The sequence below is a fragment of the Pongo pygmaeus genome, chromosome 6 (genome assembly GCF_028885625.2).
Source record: "Pongo pygmaeus isolate AG05252 chromosome 6, NHGRI_mPonPyg2-v2.0_pri, whole genome shotgun sequence".
Taxonomy (NCBI): Eukaryota; Metazoa; Chordata; class Mammalia; order Primates; family Hominidae; genus Pongo; species Pongo pygmaeus.
In genome coordinates, this window is record NC_072379.2 from 51,779,716 (window position 1) to 51,791,867 (window position 12,152).

The 12,152-nt window shown below is 37.4% G+C and overlaps 1 protein-coding gene across 5 annotated transcripts in view; it reads right to left on the minus strand.

Annotated features, from left to right (window-relative positions):
- NPSR1 (neuropeptide S receptor 1) overlaps positions 1-12,152 on the minus strand; it is a 233,563-nt gene that overhangs the window by 192,245 nt on the left and 29,166 nt on the right. For all 5 annotated transcript variants that reach the window (XM_054496684.1, XM_054496682.1, XM_054496685.1 and 2 more), the window contains exon 2: positions 11,842-11,974. In XM_054496684.1, coding sequence (XP_054352659.1) covers positions 11,842-11,974 — 133 coding nt within the window. The remainder of the gene's footprint in view (positions 1-11,841; positions 11,975-12,152) is intronic.

Here is a 12,152-nt window from a genome sequence, read left to right on the forward strand (position 1 = left end):
ATTGTAGGCTTCAGTTGTAACTGTCAGTTCCTAAATGTTTTGTTTTATTCCTTTCTAGTACATTCAATCTTCATTATTTTTAAATTTTAGATTCTAGGCATATGTGTGCAGTTTTTTACACAGGCATATTGTAGGACACAGGTGTCTTGTAACATATTGTAACTAGTGGAGATTGTGATTCCAGTGTACCCATTACCTAAATAGTGAACACTGTAACCAATAGGTAACTTTTCAACCCTTATTCACCTCCCACCCTTCTCTCTTTTGGAGTTCCTAGTGTCTACGATTTCCATCTTTTTATCTATGTGTACCCATTATTTAGCTCCCCCTTATAAAGGAGAACATATTTTATTTGTTTCTGAGTTATTTTACTTAGTATAATGGCTTCTAGCTTTATTTATGTTTCTGTAAAGGACATGATTTCATTCTTTTTTATAGCTGCATAGTATTGTATGGTGTATATATACCGCAGTTTTTTTTTATCCAATCAACCATTGCTGGAGACTGAGCTTGATTGCCTGACTTTGCTAGTGTGAATAGTGCTGCAATGAACATATGAGCACAAATGTCTTTTTTATATAGTGATTTCATTTCCTTTGGGTAGATATTCAGTAGTGAGATTGCTTGGTGAAATGGAAGGTCTGTTTTAAGTCTTTTGAGAAATCTCTATACTGTTTTCTATAGTGGTTGAACTAATTTACATTCCCACAAAAGTGTGTAAGTCTACGCTTTTCTTCACAGCCTTGCCAGCATCTATTGTTTTTTGATTTTTTAATAATAGCCATTCTGACTAGTGTAAGATGATATCTCATTGTGGTATTGCTTTTAATTTCTCTGGTGATTAGTGATATTGAGCATTTTTTCATGTGTTTGTTGGCTGCTAGTATTTCTAATTTTGAGAAATGTCTGTTCATGTCTTTTGCCCAGTTTTTAATGGGGTTGTTTGTTCTTTCTTGTTGATTTGTCTTAGTTCCTTGTATATTTTGGATATTAGTCATTTGTTGGAGAAATAATCTGCAAATACTTCCTCTCCAAATAGGCTGTCTATTTGTTGATTATTTCTTTTGTTGTACAGAAGCTTTTTAATGTAAATAAGTTCCACTTGCCTATTTTTGTTTCTGTTCCATTTGTTTTGGGGGTCTTTGTCATAAATTCTTTGCCTAGACTAATGTCCAGTAGAGTTTTTCCCAGGTTTTTTCCCTAAGATTTTTAGTTTCAGATCTTACATTTAAGTCTTTGATCTATCTTTAGTTAATGTTTGTATATTGTCATAGGTAAGGTTTCATTCTTCTGCATATGGCTAGCCAATTTTCCCAGCACCATTTATTGAATAAGGTGTCCTTTCCATATTGTATATTTTTGTCAGCTTTGTTAAAGATAAGTTAGTTGCAAGTATGTGGCATTTAAACTGCTTTCTCTATTCTGTTTCATTGATCTATGTGTCTATTTTTGTACCAGTACCATGCTGTTTTAGTTACTATAGCCTTGTTGTATAAAGTCAGGCAATGTGATGCCTCTGGATTTTTTCTTTTGCTTAGAATTACTTTGGCTATGCTAGGCACAGTGGTTCACACCTGTAATCCCACCACTTTGGGAGGCCGAGGCTGGCAGATCACAAGGTCAAGAGATCGAGACCATCCTGGCCAACATGGTGAAACCCCGTGTCTACTAAAAATGCAAAAATTAGCTGGGCATGGTGATGGGCACCTGTAGTCCCAGGTACTCAAGAGGCTGAGGCAGGAGGATCTCTTGAACCCAGGAGGTGTAGGTTGCAGTGAGCCAAGATCGTGCCAATGCACTCCAGCCTGGTGACACAGTGAGACTCCATTTCAAAAAAAGAAAAGAATTGCTTTGGCTATTCAGGGTCTTTTAAAATTCTATATAAACTTTAATCTTGTTTTTCTAATTCTCTGAAAAATGACATTTGTAATATGATAGGGATTGTGTTGAATCTGTAGATTGCTTTGGGAAGTAGGGTCATTTTAATGATATTAAATTTTCCAATCCATGAGCATGGGATGTTTCCCTTCCAGTCATGTGTGTTATCTGCAATTTCTTTCATCACTTTTTGTAGTCGTCCTTGTAGAGATATTTCATCTCCTTGGTTAAAAGTATTCCTAGGTGTTTTATTATTTTATTTTATTTTATTTTTTGTGGCTATTGTTAAGAAGATCAAGTTCTTGATTTGGTTCTCAGCCTGGAGACTATTGGTGTATAGACATGCTACTGATTTTTATATGTTGATTTTGTATCCTGAAAATTTATTGAAGTTGTTTGTTAAGTCTAGGAGTCTTTTGGAGTCTGTAGAGTGTTTTCTAGGTATACAATCGTGTCATTACTGAACAGAGATAATTTGGTAATTTGACTTTTTTTTCCAGTATGGATTCTTTTCATTTCTTTTTCTTGCCTGATTGCTCTGGCTAGGACTTTCAGTGCTATGTTGAATAGGAGTGGTGAATGTGGACATCCTCATTGTGTTCCAGTTTTTAGGGATAATGCTTTCAGTTTTTCCTCATTCAGTATAATGTTGGCTGTAGGTTTGTAATAGATGGCTCTTATTTTGAAGTATGTTCCTTAGATGCCTAATTTGTTGAGGGTTTTTATTATCAAAAGATGATGGATTTTATTGAAGCCTTATTGTATTGAGATGATCATATGGTTATTGTTTTTAGTTCTGTTAATGTGGTGAATCATGTCTATTGATTTTATTGATTTGCATATGTTGAATCATCCTTGCATCCCTGGAATAAAACTCACTTGATTGTGATGTATTATCTTTTTAATGTGCTGTTGGATTTGATTTGCTGGTATCTTGATGAGGAATTTTGCAACTATGTCCATCAGGGTTATTGGCCTGCAGTGTTTTTTTTGTGTTGTTGTTGTTGTTGTGTCCTTGTATGATTTTGGTATCAGGGTGATACTGGTTTTATAGAAACAGTTAAGAATTGCTTCAATTCATGTTTTGGAATAGATTCAGTAAGATTGGTACCAGCTCTTCTTTGTACATCTGATAAAATTCAGCTGTGAATCTGTCTGGTCTTGAGTTTTTTTTGTTGGAAGATTTTTTATTACTGATGTGATTTCATTACTTGCTATTGGTCTATTCAGGATTTCTACTTCTTCCTGGTTCAGTCTTGGGGGGTTGTATGTTTCTGGGATTTACCTATTTCTTCCAGGTTTTCTAGTTTGTGTGCACAGAGGTGTTCATAGTCATCTCTGATGATTTTTTTTATTTCTATAGTATCAATTGTAATTTCACTGCATTAGTCCATTCTCACAATGCTATAAAGAAATAACTGAGACTGGGTAATTTATAAAGAGGTTTAATTGGCTCATAGTTCTGCAGGCTGTACAGGAAGTATGATGCTGGCATCTGCTTGGCTTCTTGGAAGGCCTCAGGAAGCTTACAATCATAATGGAAGGCAAAGCAAAGAGGGAGCAGGCACACCACATGGCCATAGAAGAATCAACAGAGAGAGAGTGACACCAGATCTCACAAAAACTCATTCACTATCATGAGGGCAGTAGGCTGGTGCCCAAGGGGGATGGTCCTAAACCATTAATGAGAAATCTGCCTCCATGATATAATCACCTTCCACCAGGCCCTACCTCCAACACTGGGGATTGTATTTCAACATGAGATTTGGTCTGGGACACACATCCAAACTATATCAATCACCTTTATCGTTTTTGATTGTACTTAATTGAATCATCTTTCCTGTTTCTTGTTTCATCTGGCTAGAAGGCTGCCAATTTCATTTATCTTTTCAAAGATCCAACATTTTGTTTTGTTGACTTTTTGTATCTTTTTAAAAATCTCAATCTCATGTCATTGTGCTCTGATTTTTGTTGTTATATTTCTTTTTTTTCTGCTAACTTTGGATTTGGCTTGTTCTTGCTTTCCTTGTTCCTTAGAGGTGTAATGTTAGGTTGTTAATTTGAGATCTTTCTATCTTTTAGTGTAAGCATTGAATTCTATAAACTTTTCTCTTAGAACTACTTTCACTGTATCCCAGAGGTTTTCATATGTTGTATCTCTACTTTCATTCATTTTGAAATTTTTTTTATTTTTGTCTTAATTTTATTGTTTACCAAAAGGTCATTCAGGAGCAAATTGCTTAGTTTTCATGTTCTTGTGTATTTTTGAAGGTGCCTGTTGGTTTGATTTATAATTTTATTCCACTGTGGTTTAAGAAAACACTTGGTATGATTTCAATTTTTTTGAATTTATTGAGAATTGCTTTATGGCTAAGAATAAAGTCAATTTGGGAGAATGTTCCATGCACAGATGAGAAGAATGTGTATTTTACAGTTATTAAATGAAATGTTCTGTAAATGTCTATCAGGTCCATTTGGTCTATATATAGTTTAAGTCCTGAGTTTCTTTCTTTCTTTTTGTTTTGTTTCATTTTGTTTTGTTTTTAGGAGACAGGGTCTCACTCTTTTGCCCAGGCTGGATTGCAATGGTGCTTACTGTAACCTCAAACTCCTGCACTCACACAGTCCTTCTAGCTCAGCCTTGCAAGTTGCTTAGACTACAGGCATGTACTAGTATGCTTAATTAACTTTTACTTATTTATTCATTTATTTATTTTGTGGAATTGGGTCTCAGTATATTGCCCAAGCTGGTCTTGAACTATTGGCCTCAAACAATCGTACCACCTCAGCCCCTCAAAGTGCTGGGATTACAAGAGTCAGTTACTGTACCCAGACTAAGTCCAGAGATTTTTTGTTGATTTCCTGCCTTGATGATCTGTCTACTGATGTCAGTGGAGTATTGAAGACCACTATTTTTTTTCTATTAATCTTTGTTCTTATATGTAGCCGTAATTTTTACAAATCTGGGCTCTCCAGTGTTGGTCGTGTATACTTTACAATAGTTCAATCTTCTTGTCATATTGAACCTTTTATCATTATATGATGCCATTCTTTGTCTTGTTTTTTTATTGTTGGTGGTTTGATGTCTGTTTTTTCTAATATAAGAATGGCTACTCCTGCTTGCTTTTTTTCCCATTTGCATGATATATATTTTCCCACCCCTTTACTTTGAGTCTATAGCTGTCTTTAAGTCAGTAAGTGGGTATCTTGTAGGTAGCAGATGGATGAGTCTCTTTTTAATCCAATTTTCCACTCTGTATTTTAAGTGGAATATTTAGGCCATTTACATTCAAGATTAATATTAATAGGTGAGGTTGTGTTCCTGTCACAGTGTTGTTACTTGTCTTGGAGTTTCAGTTGTGTTGTTGGTTTACAGGATCTGTGAGCTTTGTATTTGTGTGTCCTTTTATGATGATGAGTATTGTTCTTTTGTTTCCATGTTTAGAACTCCTTTGAGCATATCTTGTAAGTCTGGTCTAGTCTTGACAAATTCCCTTAGCATTTATTTGTCTGGTTAAGACTTGATTTCTTCTTCATTTATAAAGTTTAGCATGGCAGGATGTGAAAATCTTGGCTGGCACATTTTTTCTTTAAGGAGGCTAAAAATAGGCCCCAATCTCTTCTGGCATGTAGAGTTTCTGCTTAGAAGTCCACTATTAGTCTTATGAAATTTCCTTTATAGGTGATTAGACACTTCTCTCTGGGCACTCTTAGGATTTTTTCCTTCATGTTGACTTTGGATAGTCTGATGACTATACGTCTTGGTGATGTTCTTCTCACGATATGTCTTCTAGGAGTTCTTTGAGTTTCTTGTATCTGGGTTTCTAAATCTCTCCAAGACCAAAGAAGCTTTTCAGAATTATTTCCTCAAATAGGTTTTCCATACTTTTTCTTCTTCACCCTTTGAAATACCTATAAATTGTAGGTTTGGATGCTTTACATAATCCCATATTTCTCAAAGGCACTGGGCATTTCTTAAAATTCATTTTTCTGTATTTTTTTCTTACTGGTTTAATTCAAAAGATGTCTTCTAGTTCTGAAAGTCTTTCTTCCACTTGGTCTAGCCTATTGTTGAAGCTTTCACTTTTATTTTGTTATTCCTTCAATAATTTTTAAATCTCCAGTTCTTTTATTTTAGTGGTATCTATCTCTTCTTGCATGTCCTGAATTGTTTTCTTTGTGTTTGTTTTCAATTTTCTCTTGGATCTCATTGAGCTTTTTAAAAATCAATATTTTGAGCTCTTTACCTGATATTTCAAATATTTCATCTTGGTGAGAATCCATTACTGGAAAGTTAGTGTGATCCTCCTTTGGGGGTGTTGTAGCCCTCTATTTTATTCATACTTTCAGAGTTATTTCTCTGGTTCCTTCTCATCCAGATAAGCTATCTCTCCTTATTTTTTTTTTAATTTGCTTTTATTTGGATGTGACTTTTTTCCTCTTCTGAGGAGATGTCTATAGTTTATGTTACGTAAGGTCCTTTGGATTTGGTTCTAGGTGCTTTCAGTGGCAACGAGTCTGTATAAGCATTTCTTGGTAGTGGGTAGTCTTTGTATGGTGGCTTTCCCAAATGCTGGTTGTAGTAGCTGTGTACTGAGTATGTGAGCAGGCTCACTGCCTCCTATAAGGCTGGGGTGGCAGAGGTCTTGGGAGGCTTATTACATTTTCCAGTGCTGTGTACTTATGTCATCAGATTTCTTTTCCATTTATTTTATTTTATTTTTTTTTGAGACAGGGTCCCACTTTCTTACCCAGACGGGAGTGCAGTGGCATGATCTTGGCTCACTGCTGCCTTGACCTTCTGGGCATCAATAATTCTCCCACCTCAGCCTCCCTGGCAACTGGGACTACAGGTGTGCGCCACCATGCCTGGCTAATTTTAAAAATTTTTTGCAGAGATGAGGGTCTCACTATGTTGCCCAGGTTGGTTACGAATTCCTAAGCTCAAGTGATCTGCCGGCCTTAGCCTCCCAAAGTGCTGAGACTACAGGCATAAACCACCATGCCCTGCCCAGATTTCTTTCTTTCTTTTTTTTTTGAGACAGAGTCTGGCTCTGTCACCCAGGCTGGAGTGCAGTGGCACAATCTTGGCTCACTGCAAGCTCTGCCTCCTAGGGTCATGCCATTCTCCTGCCTTAGCCTCCCGAGTAGCTGGGACTACAGGCGTCCGCCACCACGCCCATCTAATTTTTTGTATTTTTAGTAGAAACGGGGTTTCACCGTATTAGCCAGGATGCTCTTGATCTCCTGACCTCGTGATCTGCCTGCCTTGGCCTCCCAAAGTGCTGGGATTACAGGCGTGAGCTACCATGCCTGGCCCCAGATTTCTTATTGTATTGTGCAGTTCAACCTCCAGGCCAGTAGGTGATGCTTATGGATAAAGTTCAGCTGCAGCTGACTCAAATGGATATATACTTGATTCTTGTTTACTGGGAGAAGTTCTGTTGACTTGGGCAATGGGCTGATCTGTGGAATGCACAGTGGTCTGAGCTCCCTGCTTAGTTCTGGAGTGGGGGCCAAGATGGGTGGGATAGACTAAGCAAGCTCTCCTGCAGTTCTCCCAATGGCAGGCAGAAGCATTAGCTCTGAGGCTGGGTCTGGTGGGTAGCTGCCAAGTGCCTGGAGATGTGCCTAGGCATAGAGTCTGGAAACCTCCACTGTCCCAAGTTCTCTGCACAGGAAGTGGGGGAAGCTTAAATTCCTAATCTAGAAAAGTTGGTGCTTCAAATGCCTGGAAATACGTCTGGGCATCGAGTGAAGAGAGCTTTGCTCTACCAAGATCTCTGCAGGGAGGGGCAGGCAGGTCATGCTTCTAATGTAGACAATCAAGTGTGCCAAATGCCTGGAAATATGCCCCAGCAAGGTGGAGAGAAACCACTGCTGCCACAAAGTTTTCCTGGGGAATGTAGGAGTAGCTCAAGCTCCTGATCTGGAGGAGCAGGTGCACCTCGAGTTGGGTGATATGTCTGGGGAAAGAGCAGAGAAACTGCAGCCACAAGAAGGTCTTTGCATGGGAGGAAGAGGTGGCTCAAACTCCTAGTCCATTGGGGCAGGTGTGTTGAATGGCTGGAATTACATCCAGGCGTGGAGTGGAGGAACTGCCACTACACCAAGTTCTTTGTGTGGAAAGGGAGTTCTTTTTGTGCTCAAGCTCCAATGTTAAGGGGGCAGGTGCATCAAAAGCCTGGAGATAGGACATTCAACATTTAATCTTATTTTGTAGTTTCTAAACAGATGAGCAACAGTTGTAAATTCTGTATCTTGATAATGCCAATAGATGGATCTCTTGTGCAACTCTTCGTTATCTATTTTTCTCCTTGTTTTTCATCAATTCTTGTATTTTTGCATTCCTGGTTATTTTTTAATCAAGTGCTGAACATTGTGCATGGAAAATTGTAGTTAATTTGATGATGGGATAATGCCTTTTTCCTCTAAAGAAGATTTATTTTTGCACTGGCAGATGGTTTGTATGCATGCAGAGGTAGATCATCTGATTTCATTCAGGTTTGGGGTTGTATTTCATTTTTTGATGAGGGCTGATCCATTTTTAGTTCACTCTTACTTGTAGGTTGTATCTTTTCAGCAGTACCAATAGAAACCCTGGAATATTTATCAAAGCCACTATGCTTTGGCAGATTAATTTTTGCCCCATCAGTCCAATGAAACTTCCCAAAGCTCTACTCAGGTTTTCAGCCTTCCAGTTTCTGCTTTTAAATCAGCTAATACTTTAAGGGGATAGTGGTGTCAAATAATGTATTTATCTCATACAATTTTCTGCTCTATGAAATCTTGGCCCCTCGAGTCTTAGTTGTCTTTGGCAGCTATGTGATACCTTCTAACAAATGTTTAAATTTTGTCTAGCTTTTCTAATTATTGTAGGTAGGAGTATTGGCCTAAAACCAGTTTGAAATTTTTGCAAGCACAGTACGTAATATATGATATGGTTTGACTCTGTGTCCCCACCCAAAACTCACCTTGAATTGTAATAACACCCATGTGTCAAGCGCAGGACCAGGTGGAAGTAATTGGACCTTGAGGGTGGTTTCCCTATGCTGTTGTTGTGATAATGAGTGAGTCTCACAAGATCTGATGGTTTTATAAGCATCTGGCATTCCCCCTGCTTGCGCTTACTCCACCTTGCTTGCTTGTGAAGAAGGTACCTGCTTCTCCTTTGCCTTCTGCCATGATTGTATTAATAAGTTTCGTCAGGTCTCCCTAGCAATGCAGAACTCTGAGTCAACTAAACCTCTTTCATTTATAAATTACCCAGTCTCGGGAATTTCTTCATAGCAGTGTGAGAACAGACTAATACAACATACTGTTGAGTTATCACTGTATATCTTATAGTTTTATACAATTTAGAATAATTTATTTTTAGCCATGACATATGTAACTATAAATATGAATATGTATTTTTCTTTGTCTGTTTATCATTGTAACTAGTTCCAGGGTTCTTTTTTAGGGAGTAACTTCCTTTGTTAAAAAAAAAAAAAGCCTGATACTTGTTTTTTGGAAGTTGTGGGGTCTCTGAGATCATGGTTTGGTAGTGGTAAGAACAAAGCAAAACAAAAACAGAGGAAAGTATTAAGGTTTTTTGGCACAAGATACTAGACATTTAGAAGAGAGAGCAGAATAGTGAGGCTGAAGCAAGGTAAAACTGAGACATTTCTTTTTTTTTTTTTTTTGAGTTGGAGTCTCACTCTGTCGCCCAGGCTGGAGTGCAGTGGCATGATCAAAATGAAACATTTCTGATGGCAGCTGAATGTTCTGAGAAAATGAAATATTTGCTCTTAAGATATTTACTTTTCTATGATACAATATCATTATATTACCTGAAATATTCAGAAAAGTCCTTTAAACATAGAAAGTCATACTTTTGTGGATGATTTTAAAGAAAATAAAGGAAAGGAGGGTGCCTTGAGTGCCTTGTTAGGGACAGCATGAAACAACCACAAAAAAAGAGGAGCTCAGAAAGATGAGATACTGGTGAGAGAGAGCAAGAATTTAGTGGAAGGAGGAAGCAAGAAGCAAAAGAGAAGTAAAAATATAAATTCCACAGAATTTGAAGAAATATTAAGGAGGACATTGACATATGATGGGGGACTCAAACCAGATTTTTATATATGTCTCAAAGCACAGGGCTCCTCAGTTGATGCCTGGGTAACTTTTATATGCATACTCAAGACTCAGGTATGTATTCTCACCTCCTTTACCAAAGGATCTGTGATCATGGTGAAATGTGTATGAAGGAAATTTCAATAACATATAAATTCAATCTCAGACCATTGAGCTTCAATCTTAGACCTTTAGCAATGTTTTTCACTTCAGGAATTCTTCATTTAAAATGCTTCTGACCTGACCCCTAGAGTTTTTCTGGAAATAATTAACAAATAAAAACACTGTCTAGGAGATGTATATGAAATTAAGCCCAGATTAATACAACGACGATGAATTAGAATAGAACATACAACTTTTCTCTTTGATAATACGTAGTGAATTTTCAATTATCATTTGTTTATTGTTTATGAAAAAACTTTAAATTTCAAGCTGATATTCTTGCCACCTCTAAATCGTTTCATTCTGAAAGAATACATAGTTACATACAACATGCATTACCACACTGTAATCAAATAAATATAATGAAAATAAGTTGTGGCATCCTCATCCAGGGATATTTGCCTCTAAGCATTTGCTGGATGATCCTAATTACCTCTACTTCTAAAATTATAGGGGTGAAAAATTGGAGTTCCTGTTAGTAGGAAAGATTGAAGAAACTTTCCCCCATCCCAGGTTCCATCTTCAGAACTCTTGCTCCTTTTACCTTCTCTGTATTTTTCACTGGTGCCTTGGATGTTTACCCTGGCCACTGCAGCCCAGCTCAAGCAGGTGGGCTTGTTATACTTTGTTAGAAAGAAAAAGGGGAATTTCAGGTTACCAACAATGTATGGCTAAGGTTCTCTTGTAAGTTACAGTGTCATATATTTTTGAAATATTATGGCTCAAGACTAAATTCCAAAGAGCTCCACTACCATTACTACAGCTGAGATAACAGTACAGGTTGAAATGTACCAAACAGCCCTTTCTGAAAGTCATTTACCATCACTCCTTATAAGCATTTAATATTTAAATTTTTCTTTTTGCACTTTTTTTCTACAGTCTGATCCAAATTAAGCTAATATAACAGCCATCTTGCTCCCAGAGCTTAGGACTCCAAGCGTGGCTTATGCTGGACCTTCTGTGAATCTCATTTTCTCACTTTCTTTCTGACCTGTAGAACAGGACTCTTTCCCTGGTTGTGTTTTTCTTTTCCTTTTGAACATGAGCTCTACTCATGTCTATGAGGCTCTTACTTTCACAGATCATTTTCTTCTTTGAGAGTATTTCACCATTCCTCTACTAGGTGTGCTGTGCTCACTCTTCTACTGAATCATCATTTCCAAAGTCTACACTTAAGCATCCCGATCCTTGAGATTATATGACTTCATTATACTACCCCTAGTAGTGGTGTTACACATCATTTGCATTTCAAAAGCAATGTCCACAGGCTTTAATCTGCAAAGTACTCAAGACTTAACATTAATAATTGAATAGAGATAGTGCTGGTACATTTTCTGGGATGTATTCCTTAAGCTTATAATGCAGGATGATATGGTAATATCACCTTAGTGAACTATGGAGGCTACTGTGTATAAAAACAGGGAAACCCTATAGCACCATTTGGTGGTACTGATAATGATATTTCCATTAGTGTAGTGAGTTACTTTTATAATGAAATCTTAGAGGCATTCATATGTGTTAAGTATGCCAGAGGAAATATTCAAACATGGGTTTTATATTCTTTCAGAAATTATTCCCAAATTGACCAATGAGTTACATTTTTTTTTTTTTATAAAATTCATTAAAAGCAGGAAGCCATAGGGACTTCACATACAGCTTCCTCCTCTCACTTGCATAGTTACTTACCTGTGATGGCCAGCTGAGTCACGAAGAAGGTCATTCTTGACTTCTTCTTTCTCCTCCATGTGGAAAAAAGCACAACAGAGTTTCCAACAATGGTAAAAACAAAGAGGACCCACAGAGTTATCAATTGCTCAGTCTGCAAGAAACAGAGAAAAATAAAACCAGTGTACCAGTGAGAACCGGGGTTCTTTACAGAATGCATGCCCCAGGCTGGATTTCTTCCTCCTAGCCCCATATCCCTACTTTGGAAGCTCTACTCTCAAGAAAACAATGACAAAATGGTCTTCATTTACGCCAGCTGCAGAGTAAATTAA